Genomic DNA, 26,060 nt, shown 5'->3' on the forward strand with positions numbered 1-26,060 from the left:
CCGATGCATTTTCCCCAAAATGCATCCCTCACATAAGTGTTCAGGAGGTCTCTCCAAGGGAGGTAAGCCATCCAGCATCTGAGTACGTTGCAAAAGCATCAAGCTGCCAAAGTTTTCATGTTCCAAACGAGCATGCCATAACTCCGCCTGTATCATAGCAGGAGTAAGAGTGGATGTCAAGTATGCCGACTGATCTACTGAAAGAGCATCCAACTCATATAAACCATGACACAAAGATCTTGTCAAGACCAAAGTCATGCATTCTTTTTCTCTAACCATGCAACGGTCATCATCAAAGGTGACTTGCAAACCACAACGTGCCAAAGAAGAAATAGAAAGCAAATTCTTCTTGATTCCAGGTACAAACAAAGCATCCTGCAGGCGGATAATAGAGCCATCAATGGCTGTGAGCTGAATCTCCCTAATACCACGAACAGGGTATGATGCATTATTGGCACACTGTACCGATTTCCCAACGGGAGGTGCACTAACTGAAGCAAACAAATCTCTGCGAGATGTAGTATGTCTAGAAGCACCACTGTCAAAGAACCAAGTGTCAGCATCTTCTGTAGAGCTAAGTGCTCTATCGGCCCAAGAGATGTCATAACTGCAAGTGTAAAAACAATAGTCTCTGTCCACAACAAAGGACGCGGACTCACTAGCAGTGGAAGGAGTAGTAGAAACAGACATTCCTGACTCCTTCTTCTTCTCTTTGGCAATGCGCTTCCTGCACTCAGTGATATAGTGGCCGGGCTTCTTACAATAATGACATTTTCCTTTTTTTGCTTGCGTCTCCCCTTGTGTCTGATTTTGCGATGTGCCCGAAGTGCCAGAACTATGTGGAGCATTTTTCACCTTGCTGTTTTTGCCTTTCTGTCTTGCCACAAAAGCCTGCTCAGAGACTATAGCATCCACACCACTATTTTTCCGTGTTTGCTCCTCCTCTAGAAGCAAACTAACCAGCTGAATAAAAGTGAGTGGGTGCTCAGCAATCCTCATGGTGAGGTTCAATGCAGTATGAAAAGACAAGTACGAAGGAGGTAAGGAATTCAAGGTGGTGGATATCAACTGTGCATCCGAAAAATACTCATCTACATTCATGAGCTGCTCCCTCAAGTCCTGAATCTTATTTAAGTGATCCTGCATAGAATCACCTTCATGCATCTTCAGAGTTTCCAACTCTTTCTTTAAGAAAGAGATCCGAGTCTCATTCTTTCCTGCAAACATATGCTCCAAAGTCAACCATGCATCTCGTGAAGAAGATGCCGAACGGATATGAGGTATGATGGACCGCTGAACTGCGAGAGCAATCAGCGACAAGGCATGTGCATCACGTGTATCCCAAGCTTTTTGAGCTGCAGTTCTTGGAGGAAGTGGGTGAGGTGGAATGGGCTGAGGTCCCCGTTGTCCACGTGCGCCATGGGGAGGAGGAGTAACGGGAGCTATAACTCTCGGTCGAGTTTCCTCTCCACTGACATAATCCCATAAATTCTTGGCCACTAATACATTCTTCATCATGAATGACCAAAGCGAATAGTTGTTTCCGTCCAATCTGTCTTTCTTGGATACATACGTAAAGACATCACCTCCCTGATTTGCCATGATGACAAATTCCCAAAGACAAAATGAGCAATGTCAAAGCAGTATGAACTGGAAACCTGCAAATTTTCGGAAATTGCAGCAAACACGTTTCTGCAATTAATGTGCAAGGGCGTACTCTGTCAGAAAACTGTCTTTTAATGCACGCTTCCCAAGGTGCAAACAGTGCACTGCAACACTATTATATCAAAATTCCCAAAATTTTTGCCAAAATTTCTGTAAAAACAGTCTTTCTGTGACTGTACCAGTAGTTCATATGCAACTGTCCACAAAATACACAAAAGCCCCAAAATTTCTGATGATCCAGTCCAGAAATTTGCATGAAATTTATTTCACACCTGTGCTGTGCCTGCGGTTCCTGCTGCGTATGAACCTCCTCTGCCAGAAATTGATTCTGGACTAAAAATAAAAATTTTGTTTTTAAAGAAAAACACACCTGACGTGGTCAGGGCGGACGAGCAGAGTGACAGGTCTGACGTGGACTCGTTAGACGGCGGACAGGACAGTCGCGAGCTGACGTGGAGGGTGGCTGGTCGTCGGGCGGGCTGGCTGGCTGGTTGTCAGGCGGGCGGTAGGACAGCCTGACGGAAGTTGCGTGGGCGAACAATCGAGCCAGCTGGCGACAGTGCTGACGAACAGGATCACAGTCGACGTAGCTGGCGCCTGGGCTGACGAGGGCAGCGCTGATGAACAACGCACTGGTGGAGCTGCGCTGGCGGGCCGTAACGCTGGCAAACTGACGAAGAGGTGGCGCCTGACTGCTGACGACGTGGCTGGGCAGAGGAGATTGACGAGACTGACGTTGACGGCTCCTGCTGGTGGCGCGCTGGGACAGGCAGGTGGAGCTGACGCTGGCGGCTGGAGCTGACGGCTTGGAGCAGAACTGGCGTGGGTTGCAGACTGCAGACTGAAGACTGCTCTGATACCAAATGTGAGATGGAAGGATCGAGGTGCAGTCGGGATTCAGTAGACAGTGTGAGAGTGAGAGACAGAGTAGAAGCACGACACCCAAGAGAATAGGCTGAATTAGTGTAACCAGAAAGTACAAAGTACAACCCTTAAACCTTAGGGTTGTAGGGGGTGTTCACACGCGACACACACTAAGTGCCCAAATGTGTGTAACATAAGCACATAAGTACATACGACAATAAGACCATAAGTCTGGGGGAAAAAACCTCTCCTACCGAGAGTAAAAAGTGCCCCAGTGTCCTACTGATCACCGACACTCCCATATGAGCATAGGCGTAAGTGAGGCATGAGTCAAATACCCAACACAATCAACCTCCTTGAGTAAAGCTGCCTGTAATGATAAGATCATCCACATACAAGATGAGCAAAACACACTTGTCACCCTCAACCTTGAAGTATAGTTTGGGGTCATGAGGCGACTGATGGAAGCCACTTTGTAGAAAGAATCAATCAGTCCAATGGTACCAAGCTCTAGGAGCCTACTTTAGGCCCTAGAGGGCCTTTCGCAATTTGTAGACATGATCCTCCTTCCCTTGCACAAGAAAACTTGGAGGTTGTGAAGCGTAAGTCTCCTCCTCAAGGACACCATTCAAGAAGGTAGACTTTACATCCATTTGATAAACAGGCTAGCGATGATGGCCCAAATAATAGATATCTGAGCTGTAGGTGCAAAAATCTTAAAATAGTCCAAACTTGCTCTCTTAGCAAAACCCTTGGCAACAAGCCTAGCTTTGTGCTTGTCCAAGGAACCATCTGCAAGGTACTTGGTCTTATAGACCCACTTTATGCCTATCAACTTGCGCTTCGGGGGACACCGAAACCAACTCCCAAGTTTGATTACGTTTGATAGAATTGAGCTCTTCGTGCATGGCTTGATGCCAAATATCATGTGTAAGAGCATCCTCAACTATAGTAGGCTCACTGTCCTAAAGAATTTGTGCTATAAAAGCATAGTTCACACAAAATGAACCATTCCGTTGGGCATACGTGGATTGGTAGGAGAAGCATAAAAGTAAGAAACACTTGAATCCTACATGAGTTGTCGGTACCAATGAGGAATCCGAATAGGCTCATCCTGTTGCAAGGAGATTGAGCAGCCTCCAGTATCCTCACCAAGGGAAGGCAAATCCTCCTCATCTAAAGAAGGCTTTCTCTTTGATAGTAACTGAGTATCCCTAGAAGGCTCCGAAGGGAAGGGTGAAGGGAAGTACTTGGCGAAGAAGAAGTAGTCACATCTCTTAAAGGTGGTAGGGAAGCCAAGTAGAGGGTGGAGAAGGAGGAGGGGGAGGAGCCGAAGATGAAGAAGGGGTGCTAAGGGGCAACCTTGAAGGGAGTAGAGGAACTGAGTGTGGGGGAGGGTCATTCGATGACAAAGAATCACTTGGAAGAGAACCATCAATAGGATCCTTGGAGGCCGCAGCCTTGTCATCGAAGATCACATCCCTACTCACCTCAAGCTTCCATGTCATCGGGTTGTAGAGTTGATAGCCCTTTGTGTGTGCAGCCCACAAAAATGAGCTTTCGGGACTTCAAGTCAAGCTTGGTCTTTCTCTTTTTCTTGTCCACATGGACAAATGCATCACATCCAAGTTGCGGAAGTGAGACACGGAGGGCTTTTGACCAAAGAAAGCCTTGTAGGGAGTCATGTCTTGTAACACAGAAGTCAGGGAGTGGTTTTGTATGGAAATTGCAGTAGCCACTGCCTCACCCCAAAGGGTATGAGGAAGACCCCCGATGCTCCAACATTGATTGGGCCATCTCTAGCATGGTCCAATTTGCACGCTCCACCACCCCATTCTTTGAAGGTGTGTTCAGATGGGTATACTTCACCCAAATGCCGTGATCCTTGCAAAACTAAGAAAAGAGGTTAGAAGTAAACTCTCCACCATGATTTGCTCGTATGCTACAAACTTTGGAAGTAGTCAATGTCTTCACAACACTTTCCACTCGTAGAAACGGGAGTACTCCTCACTTTGTACTCTAGAAAATAAGGCCACACATAATGACTGAAGTCATCTATAATCAAACATCAAATACTTGGCCTTCCCAAGGGAGGCCGTGCCCATAGGTCCACAAAGGTTGGTGTGAACCAACTCAAGCGGGGTACAAGCCTTCCTAGTGGTCACCAGTATTTTGGAAAAGGGGGAATAAGTTATCTTGGTAACTATTCCTAGAAAAACTAATAACTCGGATACAAAAGCAACCTGGTTTGCCTATGTTGCTTGCCCCTCAAACAGCTAGGGCACAAAGTGTGAATAGGAGGGAAATTAGGAAGTCCCTCTATCATCTTCTTTTGAGAAGCCCGTTGGATAGCATCAAAGTTGAGACGACCATAATGGGCATGCCAAAGCAGCCCAAGCTCGTGGGAAGACCTTGTGGCTAAGGTTGTGAGCATGTAAAGCCCACCCTCCTAGGATCCTATCCAAAGAAGGGCACCTGTAGACTCATCCTCCATTGTCACCGCGTCCTGTGTAAAGACCGCGCAGGTACCAAGCCATGTAAGACCATAAATAGACAATAGCTTAAAACCTAAATTGGTACATAGAGAATTTTGGTTGAAGAAGATTGCTTGTCTAGCAATAAAGGAATAGTCTCCACTCCTCGAATGGGAACGGTAGAGTTGTCACCAATGGTGACACTATCCCCTTTGGCACTCATGTCTTGAAGCCAATTGTGTCTGTAGGTCATGTGAGAAGATGCTCCACTGTCGATGAGCCAAGGCTTCTCTTGAGTGAAAAAAGCAAGAGCTGTCTCCTCCTTGGCAAATAGATGCACAAAGATAGACTTTGTCACCTTGGGGATAGCCTTCATATCCTTCAAATCCTTCTCCTTTGGCTTTAAATAGGGGTACTTTTGCCAATACTTCTCCGTAGGATGAGTGCCCTTCCCATAGTGTGGACACTTGGGCTTCCTCTTCTTCTTCTCATCCTTCTTGTCCTCCTGCTTCTTGTACTTGGCTTGTGCCTTCTTCTTCTTCCCTCCACGTGTAATTGTAGTAAAGGCCTCGGTGGAGCCAAAACCATTGGCCCCAACCTCTTTGAGTCACTCATCATGCTCCAAGACAAGTGGTGAAGGCTCCTTCCATAAGAGTGTCTCGTAGATCTTCGATGTGATAAGGCTGGTGTAGAAGACATTGAATGGAGGAGATGGTAGTTGAGTCAAAAGGATCATAGCCATGTCTTTAGATGATATCATTTGACCAAGAGAGGCAAGCTCACCCATCATGTCCTCCATCTTCATGATCTACTCCTTAATAGAGGAGGAATCATCACGACTAAGCATCTGCAACTTCTTCTTAAGGGAAATCTTGTGGGCAAATGTTTTGTGCTGATACAAAGATGCAAGCTTCTTCCACACTTATGTTGCGGTCTTCAACTTGTGAACATGCACAAGGATAGAATTCTACAAACTCATAAAGAGAAAGGAATGGGCTCAAGGGTTGAGTTGATCTACAAGGTTGCTCGGTCCATAGAAGTTCCATTTGCAAGATCCTCCTTAGGATGGGGGATAGAATAAGAAACAAGAGCCCAAAGATCAAAGGTGTCAAGTATGCACTCCACCTTACACAACCACAATGAATAGTTCGAACCATCGAGTTTGTCTTCTTTCGGTAATGAAGGTAAGACAGGCACTTGCACCGAGGGTATCGAGGACGGCATCTTCACTTCGGACGGAGCCTTCTATGATAGATGAATAGAAGGGGAACGGGTGCAAACAGAGGACTCCCCTTGACTATAATCGTGATAATCGTGTCTTGGTTCAGAATAGTGTTCAGAAAGAAGCTCCTCCTTTGAGTCATCAAAGCTTGTGAACTGGTAAGACATCTTCAATCTTGCAATCACCTAGAAAGCTGCGTTTTGATGGAGATTGCGTTTTGATGGAGACTGTGCGGGAGATAGAAGGCAATTAGCTACATGGACTGTAGATGTGTTGTCTGTTAGGGAAAAGCTGTTGCCTACTACCAAAAGGGGGTTGCCTGCACTAGGAAGTTGTCGCTGGAGCTAGGAAGCAGTTGCCTATAGCAGGGAATTCGCATTTTCAGCAAAAATGCGGGAAATAGGGGCCATCTGATGCTTGGATGCTGTCGTTGGGTTGGATGCTGTTGCCTAGCCTTTTGGAGAAGTGGCCTGGCTGCTAGGGCAGTGGACCACTAGTACAGGCTGTGAATACAGCAAACGCAGTCTGAAAATCTATCTTTAATAAATTTGGGCTGCTCCTCTGCAATGAAAACTGCTCTTGTGTAAGAAATCTCTAGATTGTTTCCTCACTTGGGCAATGATACCATGTGAGAGTGCGTAAGGGAAGAGAAATATGAACACGGAGACTCGAGAGAAGCAGAGAGAGAGAGAGAGGAAGCAGAAGATGAAGGAATAATATTGCACCGACTGAAGAAGAATGCTGATACAATGGGGATGGACTGATTAGTCCTTGCATGTAGCCCAAAGTGTCAATGAGGGCAGTAGATCGGGCTGATGATGATGGCAGCACCAAGCACAGAGTGTGCATCTCCAAATAGAAGACTGAAGATTGAAGAGTGTGTATGTCTGCCAAGTGGGGGGTGAGGCTATAAATAGCCAAAAGACCAAAAAACTGGCCAACTTGCACCTATAGGGGCCATAAATGCTGGCTGACCAGCAATAAATGCTGGTCACTCTCCAAAAAATGCTAGAAAAAAATAGGGAGGCCTTGAAAAAATCCTAGATGACAATGACAATGTTTGGTTGGTGTAGGTAGACTATGGAAAGCAGAAATTGGTCTAGGGATGCACATAGGAAGCTGACAACTGAAGAAAATGCTCCTAAACTGCGAGAGCTCCTATGTCTCTGTTAGACTCTAACAGAAGCTCACAACCAGGAGTTGACAGACTGACATGACTAGCATAGGTAGACTAACAATAGTATCCTCTATATCTGTAGATGATGCATCCTGCAAGGGCATGGACTGGCTGGGTGTGGACAACAGGCTCTACATCTCTGTGGCTGTGAGAGAGAGAGAGAGAGATATATATATATATATATATATATATATATATATTACGAAAAAAAAGAAGAGAGAGAGAGATTTGAAATGATATATTAACGATTGCAAAAGGCCAAAGTGACTTGTGAGTCCATGAGTTACAATCATTTGCATGACCATACAACTGTTTGAAGAGAACAGTAAAAGATAAGGGCAGTAGTTGTTGGTGTCACAAAGCCAAAATCCATTGGACTTTTTCCAATCGATAAGAGCTCTTGGGGCTCTACAAAAGGTCTCCATAGCAGCAATAAAGATCCTGAAATTCTCCTCATCTCCATCCAACTACGTAGCTATTTGATTTGCAAACTCTATATCTAAAAGCTCCTCAACCTTGGAACGGGAAGCCTAATGCCATGAATACGTGTAGATCTGCCCCTCAAATAATACCTCATGGCTGTTGCCACAAAAAGAAAAAGTAGAGGTGCAAGTGGGCAGCCCTACCTCACCGATTGCTGGATGCTGAATCTGTTGCCTTTGGAATCACCAATCAGGTACTGGTTGTGAACTGAGGAATGGAGAACTGGTTTGATGGTCATAAGATACCCTTGCAATTGGTACCAATCTTCCCATCTACTCGACATTTACTCTTTGAATGATAAGAACTTCCTGCTTAAGCAGGCTTCACATCTTGGTCAATGAACCAAATAAATACTTAATACTAACTAGTTTACTTGAACTTGGTTCTTTTTGAAGACCCCTGGTAATTGCATTTCAATTAGTTATTGTGGTAATTGAAGTAAATACATGTTCTCATCTCAAAATTTTACTTGGTATTACGGGGACAGGTTTTCTTAAAAAGAAGAAGAAGTGAAAGCATGTTCATTTTGACTGGGTATTACATGTAGTTAAATCAGCTTTAGTTATTCAATTTGATACTTTTCTATGACATTCTACTGTTGTATCTTTCTTTTGCAGAACCTACTATCCAAGATACTGGCGAGAACTTGAGGGCATTGCTAATGGAAGTGGTTCTTCTTTACTTGAGGTATTTAGAATATATACATTGTTTCTTTGGTTTTTGAAACCTCTTTAAAATACTTTTCCCCTTAAATTCTTAGGCATGTCGCTATTTGGTGTTCAGCATGAATTAGGAACAACACTCTACTCACTTTCTTTCCCTCCAAAGGAAGGGAACTCTCATTTGTGTTAAAAAAACATTGTTAGAAGGCCCCTCAACGAACAAAACATCACTAAGCTACACAGTACAAAATCCTATTGGCATTAGGGTCATCTCCCGCTTGTAAGCCCTGTCTCTGAGCAAGTGGTGGATGTTGATCTGCATAGTCAAGTATTCATTCATTCTATTCTTCGTTTGGGATTTTGGTCATTTTATGGTTGTTTATACCTTTTGGGACTGTTATTTGACATCCACTTTTGCCTATGGATTGTGGCCTTGTCATTTTGGTGCGTGTTAGCTCTGCCTTTGTGGCATCTTTTTGCCCTAACTTTGTCTTCCATTCGTGCTGGTGTTTAGGGTTCAGTTTGTGTTCAGCTCTTATGCTGTGTTTGCTTCAGCATGTTGTTATTCTGAGATGATATCATTGCTTTCTCCAATTCTTCTTGCTGACCACTGCCATTCATTGCCATAGCAAACAATGTAAGGCTGTTCGGAGCCCAGAACTGCTGTGTTTTCATCCCAAAGGATTGCTCTATTTGTGCTTTTGCATATTTTACTACATTGTTGTTTATCAGCCTCACCTTCCATCATTTGCTTTTTATAGCCTGTGGATGTTTAATTTATCTGTTTTTGTCATGTTGAGCTGTTTTGCTTTCCTACACCTGTGTGCTTGTTGCTAATTTTTATTGTTGGTGGCTGGTGCTCATCATTCACTGAATCTCTGGTTCAATGCCGTATTTTCAGCCTCTGTCTATGGTGTTTTTATATGATTACCTGGCTTGCCTACATCATTCCATTCCCATTTTGAAATTTGGAACTGCACTTTGCTGTGGCATTTTATGCTCAGAAGGGCAAGAAAAAGAAGGAGAAGAAAACCAAGCTCGATATGTTTGCACATCATTTATGTCATTGCAGTTGGAGGGCCAGCATTCCAAGGATCTGTGCTCATTTCTAGGAGAACACTCCTATCTTCATCCAGTGAAGGATTCTTTTTCCAACAGGAAGGAGGTCAGCTCCATCTAATGGACATTGGTGCTGCTACTGATATGACCTGTCATCAAGACTGGTTAAGAAATTTAGCATGACCGAGGGCCTATTCATCCTTGGAGAAAAGTTTCATGTTCTAGTTGTGGAATAGGCCTCATGCTGCACCTACCAAGCTGACAGAGGGCCTATTCATCCTTGGAGAAAAGTTTCATGTTCTAGTTTGTTGAATGGGCCTCATGCTGCACCTACTAAGCTGATTGTGACATCAAATTTTTTCACTTAGGAGGTGGTGCAGGCAAGAGATATTTGGACAGTTGAGCCACTTTGGGTTGGCCCACAAAACGGTGGTTAGTATGAACTCACAAGTGTCATTGTTTGGTTTTTGAATGATTTCGGCTCTCTTTGGTAGTGCCACTTTGGGCATCTTCATTATGAGACCTTGTAGAAAGTCAACCAATACCCTCAAATCGACTCTTATCACTACTCTCTCAAATCATGCACTGGTTCAATTGGTTCTCCTTGAGAGAGTTAGAGCACCACATCATCCGTTCGCGTCCCCCACCCCCCAACCCTGTACTGCGGTCTAGATCATTATCACTAGGCATGGCAGCTAGAGAATTTGGATGAGAGACTCCAGGAGATGAACTCCTTTAGAGAGGAAGCTTTTAGGGGACAGGACCTTCCATAGAGGGAAAGGACTACTAGAAGTCATTGGCAGCACTAAAGAGAAATGAGGATAGATGTCTAGGCTGTAGATGGGTGGTTGAGAGGATGCATGCTACTAAAGTGGAGATAGATGCGATGAAGGAGGCTAGATCAAAGTATTGATATCATACAAAAGCTTTTTATTGAGATAAACTGGACATAGAGTTAGTAGAGGCTTATGTTGCTAGAGCTTCCTATTGGAGTTAGACCGGAGGTAAAGTTAATAGAGACTTCTACACTTTAAGGCCTAGACACTCTAGATCCCCCAGTTGAGAGAGAGAGAGAGAGAGAGAGAGAGAGAGAGAGAGAGAGAGAGAGAGAGAGAGCTATCGCGATGACGCCGCCTGCGTGCCCTGCCCTGCTGTCGACCGGATGACTGTCGCCCCTCGCCCCCGCCATCGTTCCTGCTCCTGTTGCGTGTCACGCCAGCGGGTCCTACTCGTCGCGGTCCTGTTCGCCATCGCAAGCCTGTCGCCTGTCAGACGTCTGCCTGCCCCAGCCGCCTGTCCTGTCCGACGACTGCCTGCCCCTGTCGCGTGTCCTCGCGCCCGCCCCTGACGACTGCCTGCCCTGTCCTGTTAGTTGACAGCCTGCTCTGTCGCCTGTCCTCTCGCCCGCCCCTGACGATTGCTGCCCTGGACGCCCTAGTCTGACCACCGCCATCGCCTGCCAGACCTGTCCGCCCTTGCCTGTCGGATGCCACCCTCGCCTGTCGGACGCTGCCCTCGCCAGTCAGCCGCCGTGGTCGTCGCCCCCGCGAGAGGCCGTATCCTCTGTTCGTGCCTGAGCTTGCGCCTCTGGGCTCTGCGAGCTGCACACGGAGACAGTGCAGCCTTATCTTTCCACAGACACCGAGAGAGCGAGAGCGCGAGAGAGTGAGAGCGAGAGAGAGAGAGAGAAGCCAGAAGACAGCAGTATGGCTGGCCTGGATATGGATTTTCTAGACCGGACGGTGGCAGCCCTTGGCCCTGATTCTGATACAGAGGAGCCGGAGGATATGGTGCCCTGCACGGAGGAGATGCCTCTGGGCTCGGAACTGCCGCCTGCGGGCAAATGCTCCAAGCATACTCCTGACGAGCCAATGGGTCCTCAGGAACGTTCCTATGCGCAGGTTGCCTTCGATCCTGTGGATTCGCAAGAGATAGACTGGGAGCATTTGCTGGACTTTGCCAATACTCTGCTTGGCGATTATGTCCAGCACAACAATGAAACTTTTTCTGATGCGGGAACTGATGATGTGCTGGAAGCCACGGTGGACCCGAAATCAGTCTTGCGGTCCTTCTCGGTGTTTTATGACCGTGCAGTCATACTTTTCTTCACTAGCAGGATCCCAGTGCTTTCACATATTCACCAGTGGATGCACCATTTATTGCAAGGGGAGTGTGTTGAGGAGATCTTCCTTGGACCTCGCGGCTTTTATGAGGTGCTGTTGAAATCGAAAACACATCGAGCTGAGCTCCTGTCCAAGCTGCCATTATTCTTTGATCGCCGTTTGGTCCATGTTGTACCATGGCGCCCTATGGCCGATTTCCAGGGTCTGCTTCAACGAGAATGCCCGGTATGGGTGGAAGTGGAAAATTGTCCGGCAGTTTATTGGCCATTGTTGAAGGATGCGATGGCCGTTGTGGGAACAGTGCTGGTGCCCCCAAGCCTTAGGGCTATGAATCGAAACCGTTTATGCATGTTATAGGACACAGGTAGGAAAAGGCCTGCGTGGCTTCGCCTCAATTGTTCTGGCATGCATCCTTTGCATTTTCGCTTGAAATGGGGCAATTTTGCAGGCCACTGCTTTTCATGTGGTAAATTGGGGCATTTCATGGCCGAATGCCCTGAAAGGCAACCGTCTTCCGAGGATGCACAGGTTGTGCTGCCTAAGGATGACATGGTGCTTGATGCCCCGACACAGGAGGCCCTTCAGCCGCCAAATGTTGTGGATAAAGGCAAACAACAGGTCCTGGGTTTGGATTCTCGTAGCACTGATTGGATTGAGGCACGTCAAAAAAAAGGTAAAAAGTTGGATGCAGGCATGGCGGATCCTGGGCCTAATACTTCACAGGATTCCGTGCGCACGTATATGCGCAGGAAAGAAATGTTCACTTCACAGCCGGTTGCACGTACTATGGCCCCGTCTGCCCCCCGTAATCAGTCTACAAGGAAAGCCTATATAGATGGCCCCAAGGGCCCACCTGCTAAGCTGGCGTTTGATACAAAAGGTAATGTGATTACACCCTGGGATCGGCGTTATCCCCGCCCTGCTCCCAAGGCAGTGGATTTTCCTTCTACCTCTAAAGCAGGTCGCCAGAATTCGTTTGCAGTATTGGCTGATTTTTTGGATGAGGGTGTCCTAGATGCTCTCGCGGAAAAGGTGAAATTGAGGCAACAGCCGCCTCGTTCCTGACTTCCTTTTTTGAAGATATATGAAGATAGCCACGTGGAATGTGCGAGGCATTTGCTCTCGCCATAAGCAACATGCCATGTGGATTGTCTTGCATGAGAACCAGTGGGATGTATTGTGTGTAGTTGAGCACAAAAGTCACGCGGAAGCAGGAAAAATTGTGGATTGTCATGGATTCTGTCTGTTTTATGCAGGGACACATGCTACGCACTATTCGGGCGTGCTGACGATTGTCCATGAGAAATACCAGCCTGTTCTTGTCAAAAATGATGTGCAAGGCTGCTTTCTGGTAATCGAAGTCTTATTTGAAGGAGAGATTTTATGGTTGCTGGGCCTCTATGCTCCAAATGATCCCGCATCCCGACGGGATCTTTGGTCGACTTTGCAGGGCTCCATGTCACTTGGCCGAAGGGGGTTTTTGATGGGAGATTTCAATATGTGTGTTGACTCTTCTCAGTCCACTTCGGGGCATTCGGTAATGGATACGCCGGAAAGCCGGGTGTGGAATTCCTTTGCTTTGCGCGTGCTTAAGCAAGATCTTTGGTTGTGGCTTCACCCTTCTATTTCAGGCTTTACTTTTCATTCCGCACGATATGCCACTACTTGGTCGCGGTTGGACCGAATGTATATCATGCAAGGGGATGATTTTCTTCCCGAAATGCTGGAAATGAAGGTCTTGCAACAATATGCGTTGTCGGACCATTTCCCCCTCCAGCTTGAGATGCGGGCACAATCTATTGCACCTTTTACGCAGTTGCTGGATAGTCTCCCTTTACGTTTCAACTCCTCTTATTTGATGCATCCAATTTTTCAGGGCTATATGCAGCAATTGATTGAGAGATTCTTATTGGACTTCGCCTCTGACGGCCTGGCAGCATTTGCGCGGCTGCTTTCTAATGTGCAGCGGGTTGCTCGGCAGTATGGGATTCATCATGCCTCTCTTTGTCGGCGACGTCGACATGCAGCAGAGGACTTACTGGCTTTGGTCCGTTCCTTGCTCGTGGATTCCCCAGATGATGATTTTCTGCTGTCACTGGAAAGGCGTTTGGCCCATCTTATTCAAGTATTTCAGTTGAAATCTTATCAGTAGGCCAAGCTGCATAACTTGACTGACACATTGCAAGATAGTGCCTGCCAGTCTCATAAGTTCTTTCGCGCCTTGCATGCTTCTCCGGCTTGCGAAAATATGACTAGACTCCAGGATTTGGAAGGTCGCATGGTCACTGATCCGCAGACCATTGTCACTATGTGCAGAAATTATTTTATGGAACTTCTTGGTTCTTCTCCCTCGCCTTCTAGCCAGGTTACGCATGCCCGCTCGGCCTTCTATCATCTGGTTCGTCAGCAGGTTCCACTTGATATGCAAGCCACTTTGGAGGCGGATATTTGCGAGGAGGAGGTTATGGATGTTTTGTTGCACCTGCCTAAGGATAAAAGTCCTAGTTGGGATGGTCTCACTAATGAATTCTTTGAGAACTCGGCCATGCAGTTGGTGAAGCCATTGGCGGTCATGTGTCAGCAGGTTTGGGAAACAGGGGCCATGCCTTCCTCATGGAAAGAAGGCCTTATCAAACTGATTCCCAAGGTCCCTTCGCCGTCAAAGCTTCAACACTGGAGACCAATTTCTTTGATGGGCTCGATGTATAAAATCTTCTCCAAAGTGCTGGCGAATCGGCTTCACAAGCACCTTCCAGCTATTGTGTATCCTCTCCAATATGGTTTCATCAAGGGCCGCAATATTCTCCATAATATCTTGAATGTGCAAATGGCTATTGACTATGCGCGGCATTCAGTCAGGAAGTGGTATTGATTCAATTGGACTTGGAAAAGGCGTTCGACTATGTGGACTGGTCTTTCATTGCAGATCTCATGTCTGCTATGGGCTTTGGTACCCGGATGTCCCGATTGATCTACACCATTAGTGCTGCGGCTTCTTGAAGAGTTATGCTCAATGGTGGGGTTACAGAGCCATTTGTCCTTGCTCGCTCGGTCAGACAGGGTTGCCCTTTGAGTCCTCTCTTCTTTGCCCTGGCGACTCACCCGGTCCTTTCAATGTTATCCTCAATGGCGGCTTCTGCTCAGCTGGCCGGATTGTCTCTTCCTTTGGGGCAGCACTTCATTAGCCAATCTTTGGCTGATGACACCTTTATGATTTTGCGGGCAGACAGGGACAACATTTGAAAGGCATTAGATGTTTGGACGCTCTTTGGTCAGGCCTTTGGTCTTCGCATCAATGCCTTTAAGTCGGCCATTCTCAGTTGCACGGAGCCTGATTTACAGTCATGAGGCTGGCAGGGTCAGGTGGTTTCCCGTGGATCCATTGTCAGGCATCTTGGATACCCGTTGGGAGTGGATGTACGGCCAAAGGACCTACTGGAGTGGATTTCACAAAAACTGGCGACGAAGTTTATGTATTGGAAGTTGCAAGCGTGGCTATTCCATGTGCGCCTCAAAGTGGCTCAGACAATTATGCTACCAATGCGAACGTATTTCCTGCCATTGCTGCCGTGGACGCCTACTATTTTGAAGGCTCTCACTCATCCCATTCGTTTCATGCTATGGAAGAAGGATTCCCTGCAGGCAGGCATTTCATGGATTTCATGGTCGCATACATGTACCCCTAAACGCATGGGTGGTGGCGCTATTTTGGATGCAGAAACTCATATGGTGGCTCTTCGTTGGTCTCTTTTTCGTGCCATGTGTGTGGATCATCACCCGTGGACCATCATAGCCCGTTATTTTCTTGAGGACAGCGGGCTACGCCATGGTAACACACGGCTTCGGGCCTCCTGGTGGCATGTCCTTAATTCTGACTCTCGATTTTCCAGTCCCTCTTCCTCTTTGTTACTGCACTTGGTCGGCTCTTGGAAAGTGGTGCTCCAAAAGGCCCGTTGGCATCCAGTAGGGGACCGCGTGCAATCTAACTCCTTTCAGCTGGAATTGTTGGCAGTATCCAGATTACTTTCATGGGAAGACAAACATCAGCTCAGACCGAGATTTAACCGCATGGCCCGTTTAGGTGTGACTTCGATTGCGGATGCTACCCTTGCCACTCGCAATGTCCTCGCATCGTTTCGGACTGCTAGGAGACTTTTCAGGATCCCGCGCGGATACCGTGGTTTATGGGAAAAGCTTTTGTTGGAGCTTCAGGGTAGGCAACCCTTTCCTGCCCTGGCTGTGGATCGTCCTTGGGAGGACTGGGACCTTACAGGCCGGTTGAGTCTGGAAAAGGCCTCTACTAATCAGGTGTATCATCTTCTCATTCAAGATCACCACTGGCTGGGTGTGAAAGCTAATACTGTTTGGGGAGTGCGGAAATCGCGGTCATGGTGGCAGGCAACGCTGATGGAGGGCTGGCTGAATAAGGCACCTTTCAAATGCAAGGTCTTTCTTTGGCGGGTAATGATTGGTGGTCTTCCTCTTGCCTCGGCCCTTTCCAAGCGTCGAATCTCGAATGGCAATTGTTTCTTCTATACCACTACTGCGGAATCGGCCCGACATCGTTTTCTTTCTTGCCTGCTCGCCAAGAATATCTGGTTGCTCTTGTCGCAAATCTGGCACGCGGTGGTGGGGTCCTCACTAACTCCTTTCGATTGGGTTTTCGTGCGCCCAAAGTACCCCACACCGCCACAGTTACATATGAAGATCTTATTTCACTTTTTCAGATACTGGGGATGCTGGCACATTTGGACCACGCGCAATGCTTTTCTTTTTGATTCGGCCTCTAATGTACCGCGACATATTGCTAGGCTTAAAGGGCTCTTGCATTGGCAGCTAGATCTCATTTGACACTCCGACTTGCTCCCTCGGGAGGATTTGCATCCTTGGCATATCGCAATTGCCTCTGGGTCGTTGCCATGATTGGTGTGACCTTTTTAGTGCATTAGTACGGGGATTTCCCACACGTTGGGCTAGGGTCCTCGTGTCTCTTGTAATCATGTAATCATGTAATCTTGTACCTTTTTCGTAATTAATACAATTACCTTTTACGAAAAAAAAGAGAGAGAGAATTATAGGTGTCGGGGATGATGCCTTCTTTAGCTAGGTTGCAGTCTCATCATCCTGCCTCTTTCACTTCATGCGATGGACTGCTCTGTGGCACATTTGGCAGACTAGAAATGGCTTTATATTTGATTCGGCCTTGGGTATCCATGGCCATGTGGGACAGGTGCAAGGCTTGCTACTATGGCAGATTTCTTCTTTGATTTCAGCTAGCCTCATTATTGGAGAGGTGGCTGCTCCATGCATAGATACTGTTTGCTCCACCCCCGTTGTACCATCTCCATGATCCCCTTCCTTCACTCCTGTGGATTGTTGCTAGCTTCTTAGAGAGTTTTTATTTGTGTATTGTGTTCTTTTGTTAGCCTTTTGGCTTTGTGACAACTAATGTCATTTCGTCTTGTTGGCCTGAAGGCCTCATTTATTCCGAAAAGGCTATGATTGTGCTTGGTTGGCCAGAAGGCCTGATGTAAATATTTCTATACATTAATTCAAACTTCTTCAGGACAAAAAAAGAAAATTAACCTTCAAAAGGATTTAGCCAACTAGGTGTACCATCTCATGATTAAGGATTATCATTGGCTGGTCACCAAAGTCAATGCGATTCGGGTATGCATAAATCTAAGGGCTGGTGGAAGATGATTGAGATGGAGGGATAGTTGAACAAGACACCTTTTAAATGCAAGGTCTTTCTTTGGTGAGTGATCATTGGTGGATTGCCCCTTGCTTGGGCTCTTTCGAAGCACCAAATATCGAATGGCAATTGCTTCTTTTTCATGACTAGTGTGGAGTTATCATATCATAGATTTATTTCTTGCCCTTTAGCCCAGAAAATTTGGGCCCTCTTGTTGGATATTTGGAGAGTTGTGACTAGCCCGTTGCTACACCCCTCTGATTGGACTTTTGCCAAGCCAAAATATCCCATCCTGGTGCAGTTGCACATGAAGATTATGTTTCAATTTTTCCAATTTTGGGGTTGTTGGCATAACTAGTTACTCTGAATGCTTTTTTCTTTGATTTTGTTGCGGGTGTTCAGGGACATATTGCTAGAATCAAGGATGTCCTGCATTGGCAGTCTAGCATGTTGATCTTCTCCCTAGGGAGGATTTAGTTCCTTGGCATATGACAATCTCTTCTACTTCATTGCCATGATTTTGTATCTTTTCCATATCTGACTTTTATACGGAGAGCATTTGTTGAGTTTGTTGTATTTGTTTTATGCACGATGGCCTAGAGCCATGGTGCATCTTGTAATCTCGTAATCTTGTACTTTTTTCGCAAGTAATACAATTACCTATTATGAAAAAAAAAGAGAATTATATGGAGAGAGAGAGAGAGAGAGAGAGAGAGAGAGAGAGAGAGAGAGAGAGAGAGAGAGAGAGAGAGAGAGAGAGAGAGAGAGAGAGAGAGAGAGAGAGAGAGAGAGAGAGAGAGAGAGAGAGAGAGAGAATCACACGCGCACATCATCATCGGTCCAGAGAGGGAAAGAGAGAGAGCGAGCGCTCTAAGCCGGAGCAGATCTGCAGTTGATGTCCGGTCGCGCTTCTTCTTGCGAGGCCGCTTCCTTCTCAGCCATGCCGTGCTTGGATTAGATCAAGCTAAGTAGAAAGACTTCTTGGATGAGAGATAGATAGAAGAGTACAAGATCTGCGCTGTCGCAGAGTGAAGACCCCTCTGTCTTCCTCGCGCGCTCGCGTTCCGCCCAGTCGCTGCCCGACGTGACGTCGATGCTCGCCTGAAGGTCCGTTGCTGCGCGCCGGTTACTCGCGCCTCCTCAGCCCCATCGCCGCCTGCAGTTCCGTTCTTCCTGGACCTTCTTCGTGCTTGCTCCGTGCACCGCCAACGACACCCATCGCGCCCTGTCCCTGACGCCCTACGCCTGCCGCCGCCAACGCCTTCTTCGCCGGGCGCCCTGTCCGTAGCCGCCTCTGACGCCCTGCTTCAAACGCCCTATCCACGGCCGCCCTTGCTGCCCTGTCCCTTGACCTGACGGATCCCTGCCCGGCACCTTAGCCTGTCCCGTCCTGCCGTTGCGACCGACAGGCTGTTGTTTCGCCCTTCTGCCCCTGCACGGTGACATGTACAGCTCAGCTTTTATTAGCCGTCTTTGCAGAGTATACCCCTGGACAGCGCCTCTGTATAGACCAGTGGGCGAGAGAGAGAGCGGGAGAGAGACAGGGTCAGTCCTCTTTCAAGATCAAATTGTCACACGATGGCTGGTTTGGATCTGGATTTCATAGACCAAACAGTGGCAGCACTTGGCCCGGATTCTGATGCCGAGGAACCTGAGGACATGGTTCCGTGCAACGAAGAGATGCCCCCTGGTCCCGACATTCAGCCTGCGGGTAAACGTCCCAAGCATACTTCAGAAGAGATAGGTGTTCCTCAGGATCGTTCCTATGCTCAGGTTGCTTCGGATCCTGTGGACTCCCAAGATGTTGACTGGGAGCATTTACTGGAATTTGCCAACACGTTGCTTGGCGATTACGTTCAACATAATCAAGAAGCCTTTTCTGACTCAACACCTGACGATGTTCTGGACGCCACCGTCGACCCGAAAACTGTCCTACGCTCCTTTTCAGTATTTTATGATCGCGCTGTGATACTCTTCTTCACTGGTCGAATCCCGCTGCTTTCTCGTATTCGCCAGTGGCTGCACAGTTTGCTACAAGGGGAATGTGTTGAAGAGATTTTTGTTGGCTCCCGGGGGTTTTTTGAGGTTCTGTTGAAATCAGAGACGCACCGTGCTGCTCTCCTGTCTAAACTGCCTTTATTTTTTGAACACCGGTTGGTTCATGTGGTTCCATGGCGCCCAATGGCAGATTTTCAGCGTCTGCTGCAACGTGAATGCCCTGTGTGGGTAGAAGTGGAAAATTGCCCGGCGGTTTATTGGCCACTGTTGAAGGATGCTATGGCCGCGGTGGGCACTGTTCTCGTCCCTCCCAGTCTCCGGGCAGTGAATCGCAACCGCTTGTGTATGCTATGGGACACTTCAAGAAAAAGGCCTGCTTGGTTGCGCCTCAACTGCTCGGGCATGCATCCGTTGCACTTTTGATTGAAATGGGGCAATTTTGCAGGGCATTGCTTTTCCTGTGGACAGTTGGGGCATTTTATGGCTAAATGCTCGGAACAGCAACATATCTCCGATGTTGGCCATGCTGCGCCGCCCACGGAAGATATGGTGTGTGATGCCCCGTCGCTGGATGCTATCCACCAGCCCCAAGTTCTGGCCAAAGGTAAACAACAGGTTTTGGGTCTGGATTCCCGCGCCACTGATTGGGTGGAAGTATGTGCAAAAAAAGGCAACAGGGTTGTTGCTGGCATGGAAAATACTGTGCCTACTCCCTCACAAGATTCCACGCGTACATATATGCGCAGGAAGGAAATGTTGTCTTCCGAGCGCGCTGCTCTTGCTATGGTTTCCTCTGCCCCCCGTCATCAGCCCGCCAGAAAAATGTATTCAGATCGTCCAAAGGGTCCCCCTGCTAAGCTGGCATTTGATACCAGAGGTAATGTCATTACCCCATGGGACCGTCGTTACCCCCGTTTCAACCCCAAGCCAGCAGATATGCCGTCTACTTCCAAATCTGGTCCTCAGAACTCTTTTGCTGTGTTGGCGGATTTCTTGGACGAGGGAGTCTTGGACATTCTTGCTGACAAAGTCAAATCGAGGCAAGCTGTGCCTCGTACCTGATTTGGTTTTAACTACACATGAAAATAGCCACGTGGAATGTGCGAGGAATTTGTTCTCGCCACAAGCAACATGCCATGTGGACGGTATTGCATGAAAATCAGTGGGATGTCCTGTGCGCTGTTGAGCACAAGAGTCACGGTGAAGCCGGAAAAGTAGTGGATTGCAATGGCTTTCGACTGTTCTATGCAGGGACACAGGCCATGCATTATTCGGGAGTGCTCATGATTGTACATGACAAATATCAGCCTATGCTTATTAAAAATGATGTTCATGGCCGCTTTTTGGTGATTGAAATTTTATTCGAAGGGGAAATCTTATGGTTACTTGGCCTCTATGTTCCGAATGATTCGTTATCTCGTCGGGAGCTTTGGCAGACTTTGCAGACCTCCTTGTCACTTGGCAGACGAGGCTTCTTCATGGGGGATTTTAATGTGTGTGGATTCTTCCCAGTCCACATCGGAGCATTCGGTAATGGACGCGCCCGAAAGTCGTATGTGGCATGAGTTGGCTCTTGCTGTTCTTAAGCAAGATCTCTGGTCCTGGCTACACGCGTCCTCTACAGGGTTTACTTTCCATTCTGCCCAGTATGCGACAACATGGTCGTGACTGGATCGTATGTATATCATGCAGAATGATGATTTTCTTCCCGAGATGCTCGACATCAAAGTGTTGCAGCAATATGCTTTGTCAGACCATTTCCCTCTGCAGCTTGAGCTGCTTGCACAACCCATTGCACCTTTCAAGCGATTTCTGGACCGACTCCCTTTGCGCTTCAACTCATCTTACCTGAAGCATGCACTCTTTCAGGGCTATATGCAGCAATTGATTGACAGATTCGTCTTGGATTTCTCTTCTTAGGGCACTGCGTCTTTTGAAAGATTGCTCTCTAATGTGCAGCGGGTCGCTCGGCAGTATGGGATTTATCATGCCTCTCTTTGTCGGCAGCGTCGCAAGACAGCAGAGGATCTGCTGGCTTTGGTTCGTTCTCTGCTGGTGGACACTCCGGATGATGCATTTCTGCTCGCACTGGACATGCGGGTGGCTGACCTTATTAAAGCATTCCAGTTGAAATCATATCAGCAGGCCAAACTGCAACATCTGACGGAAACTTTGCAAGATAGTGCATGTCAGACCCATAAGTTCTTTCGAGCTCTCCATGCCTCTCCTGCTCGAGAAAATATGACCAGACTCGAGGATGCAGAAGGCCACCTTATCCTGGATCCGCAGACTATTGTGCATATGTGCAGGAATTATTTCCGTGACCTTCTCGGTTCCACCTCTCCACCTTCGGCCCAAATTACTCACGCCCGTTCGGCTTTTTATGACCTGGTCCGCAATCAGCTTCCGCAGGACATGCAAACTACTATGGAGTCCGATATTTGTGAGGCAGAGGTTATGGACGTCTTGTTACACTTGCCTAAGGATTAAAGCCCGGGTTGGGACGGTCGCACTAATGAGTTCTTTGAAGCTTTTGCTACCCAACTGGTGAAACCGTTGCAGGCTTTGTTCCAGCAGGTGTGGGAAACGGGGATCATACCTTCCTCATGGAAAGAAGGCCTTATTAAACTGCTTCCAAAAGCTCCTTCGCCATCTAAGTTGACACAGTGGCGCCCAATTTCTTTGATGGGTTCAATGTACAAAATCTTTTCCAAAGTAATGGCGAATCAGCTCCATAAGCATCTCCCGGCCCTTGTGCACCCTCTACAGTATGGTTTTATTAAGGGCCGAAATATCCTACACAACGTATTGAATGCTCAACTGGCAATTGATTATGCCAGGCATTCCAATCAGGAGGTCGTACTGATTCAACTGGACCTGGAAAAGGCTTTTGACTATCTAGACTGGTCTTTCGTTGCTGAACTTATGTCTGCTATGGGCTTTGGTCCGCGGATGTCTCGTCTCATATACACTATTAGCGCTGCAGCGTCTTCGCGGGTCATGCTGAACGGAGGTGTTACTGAGCCATTTGTCCTTGCCCGCTCTGTCAGACAAGGGTGCCCTTTGAGCCCTCTATTTTTTGCCCTTGCAACACATCCAGTTCTTTCGATGTTATCTCATATGGCAGCCTCTTCTCAGTTGGCAGGACTGTCGCTTCCTACAGGACAGCACTTCATTAGCCAATCCCTGGCGGATGATACTTTTATGATTTTGCGTGCGGACAGGGATAACCTTTGAAGAGCATTGGATGTTTGGGGCCTCTTTGGTCAGGCGTCCGGCCTTCGCATCAATGCCCTCAAATCAGCCATTCTCAGCTGCACGGAGTCGGATTTGCAGTCCTTGGATTGGCAGGGTCTGGTTGTTCCTCGTGGCTCCATTGTCAAGCACCTTGGGTACCCTTTGGGCGTTGATGTTCCCCCAAAGCAGCTGCTGCAGTGGATTTCTCAGAAAATGGTGGCTAAGTTTATGTATTGGAAATCTCAAGCCTGGCCTTTCCATGTTCGCCTCAAAGTGGCCCAGACTATTATGTTGCCAATGCTCATATATTTCTTGCCATTGTTGCCCTGGACTAGTACGACTCTCAATGCTCTTACTCAGTCTATTCGTTTCATGCTATGGAAGAAAGACTCATTGCATGCAGGTATTTCCTGGATCTCTTGGTCGCATGCGTGCACCCCCAAACGTATGGGTGGCGGAGCTATTTTAGATGCCTAAACTCACATGCAGGCACTCCGTTGGTCACTTTTCCGCGCCATGTGCTCGAATCATCATCCATGGGTCGATATAGCCCGTTATTTCCTTGAGGGCCAGGGGCTTCAACATGGCAATACCCAGATCCGGAGTTCTTGGTGGCATGTTCTTAATGCTGATTCGCGGTTCTCCAGTTCTTCTTCGTCGCTGCTCACTCATTTGGTGTGTTCCTGGAAACACGTCCTCCAGAAGACTCAGTGGCACCCAGCGGAGGATCGCTTAGCTACTAACTCTTTTCAATTGGAGTTGCTGGCAGTTTCGCATTTACTTGCATGGGAAGGTAAACAGGACCTCAGACCACAATTCAACCGGATGGCCCGTTTGGGTTTGTCTTCAGTTGCAGATGCCACCCTTGCCAGTCGCAATGTGCTTATATCTTTTCGTACAGCCAGGAGGCTTTTCAGGATCCCTCGTGGATACAGGCCTTTATGGGAAGAGCTTTTGAGGGTGCTCCAGAGCAGACAACCCTTTCTTGCCCTTGCTTCGGATCATCCTTGGCAGGATTGGGACCTACAAGGCCGGCTGACTTTAAGCAAAGCTTCTGCTAACCAAGTGTATCATATTCTGATTAAAGATCATCAATGGCTCGTCACCAAAGTGAATGCTTTATGGGGATTACGTAAATCCCGGTCATGGTGGAGGAAAACTGTGATGGCGGGCTGGTTGAACAAGACACCCTTCAAATGTAAAGTTTTTCTTTGGAGAATGATGATTGGTGGTCTTCCGCTTGCTTCGGCTCTCTCCAAGCGCCGAATCTCCAATGGCCACTGTTTCTTTTGCACCACTGCTGTGGAATCCGCCCGGCACCGATTTATTTCTTGCCCCATCGCAAAGAAAGTCTGGTCATTTTTGTCGGCTGTTTGGCAAGGAGTGGTTGGTTTCACCCTGCGCCCCTTTGATTGGGTTTTCGGGCAGCCCAAATACCCCGCTCCTGCACAGCCACATATGAAGCTCGTGTATCATTTTCTTCAATATTGGGGCTGCTGGCATAACTGGACCATTCGGAATGCTTTTCTTTTTGACTCCGCCTACAATATTCAGCGGCATATTGCGATGCTTAAGGGCCTCTTGTATTGGCAGTTGGATCTTCTCCGGCATTCTGATTTGCTCTCTAGGGAGGACTTACGTCCCTGGCATAGGGCAATTTCCTCTGCATCTTTGCCATGATGTTGTAACTTGTAGTTCTTAGAATCTCTTCACATGATGACTTAGATTGTCGTCATGTATCTTGTAATCAAGGAATCTTGTACTTTTTTCGTAATTAATACAATTACCTTTTACGAAAAAGAGAGAGAGAGAGAGAGAGAGAACCTCTTCACATGATGGCTTTGGGTCATCATGTATCTTGTAATCCAGTAATCTTGTATTCTTTTCGTAATTAATACAATTACCTTTTACGAAAAAAAGAGAGAGAGAGAGAGAGAGAGAGAGAGAGAGAGAGAGAGAGAGAGAGAGAGAGAGAGAGAGAGAGAGAGAGAGAGAGAGAGAGAGAGAGAGAGAGGATTAATGTGTAGGCCAAGCTGCATACCTTGACTGACACATTGCAAGATAGTGCCTGCCAGTCTCATAAGTTCTTTCGCGCCTTGCATGCTTCTCTGGCTCGCGAAAATATGACTAGACTCCAGGATTCGGAAGGTCGCATGGTCACTGATCCGCAGACCATTGTCACTATGTGCAGAAATTATTTTATGGAACTTCTTGGTTTTTCTCCCTCGCCTTCTAGCCAGGTTATGCATGCCCGCTCGGTCTTCTATCATGTGGTCCGCCAGCAGGTTCCACTCGATATGCAAGCCACTTTGGAGGCGGATATTTGCGAGGAGGAGGTTATGGATGTTTTGTTGCACCTGCCTAAGGATAAAAGTCCTGGTTGGGATGGTCTCACTAATGAATTCTTTGAGAACTCGGCCACACAGTTGGTGAAGCCATTGGCGGTCGTGTGTCAGCAGGTTTGGGAAACAGGGGTCATGCCTTCCTCATGGAAAGAAGGCCTTATCAAACTGATTCCCAAGGTCCCTTTGTTGTCAAAGCTGCAACACTGGAGACCAATTTCTTTGATGGGCTCAATGTATAAAATCTTCTCCAAAGTGCTGGCGAATCGGCTTCACAAGCACCTTCCAGCTATTGTGCATCCTCTCCAATATGGTTTCATCAAGGGCCGCAACATTCTGCATAATATCTTGAATGTGCAAATGGCTATTGACTATGCGCGGCACTCCAGTCAGGAAACGATATTGATTCAATTGGACTTGGAAAAGGCGTTTGACTATGTGGACTGGTCTTTCATTGCAGATCTCATGTCTGCTATGGGCTTTGGTACCCGGATGTCCCGATTGATCTACACCATTAGTGCTGCGGCTTCTTCAAGAGTTATGCTCAATGGTGGGGTTACAGAGCCATTTGTCCTTGCACGCTCGGTCAGACAGTGTTGCCCTTTGAGTCCTCTCTTCTTTGCCCTGGCGACTCACCCGGTCCTTTCAATGTTATCCTCAATGGCGGCTTCTGCTCGGCTGGCCGGATTGTCTCTCCTTTTGGGGCAGCACTTCATTAGCCAATCTTTGGCTGATGACACCTTAATGATTTTGCGGGCAGACAGGGACAACATTCGAAAGGCATTAGATGTTTGGACGCTCTTTGGTCAGGCCTCTGGTCTTCGCATCAATGCCTTTAAGTCGGTCATTCTCAGTTGCACGAAGCCTGATTTACAGTCATTAGGCTGGCAGGGCCAGGTGGTTTCCCGTGGATCCATTGTCAGGCATCTTGGATACCCGTTGGGGGTGGATGTACGGCCAAAGGACCTACTGGAGTGGATTTCACAAAAACTGGTGGCGAAGTTTATGTATTGGAAGTCGCAAGCGTGGCCATTCCATGTGCGTCTCAAAGTGGCTCAG

The 26,060-nt window shown here is 47.5% G+C and overlaps 1 protein-coding gene across 2 annotated transcripts in view; it reads left to right on the top strand.

Moving 5' to 3' along the window:
* Positions 1–26,060, top strand: part of LOC148010218 (uncharacterized) — a 167,797-nt gene that overhangs the window by 54,323 nt on the left and 87,414 nt on the right. For both annotated transcript variants that reach the window (XM_087672621.1, XM_087672622.1), the window contains exon 3: positions 8,503–8,572. In XM_087672621.1, the coding sequence (XP_087528747.1) occupies positions 8,503–8,572 (70 nt within the window). The remainder of the gene's footprint in view (positions 1–8,502; positions 8,573–26,060) is intronic.

Source organism: Lygodium microphyllum, chromosome 30 (genome assembly GCF_053477565.2).
Source record: "Lygodium microphyllum isolate KBCC chromosome 30, Lygodium_microphyllum_v1.1.10, whole genome shotgun sequence".
Classification (NCBI taxonomy): domain Eukaryota; kingdom Viridiplantae; phylum Streptophyta; class Polypodiopsida; order Schizaeales; family Lygodiaceae; genus Lygodium; species Lygodium microphyllum.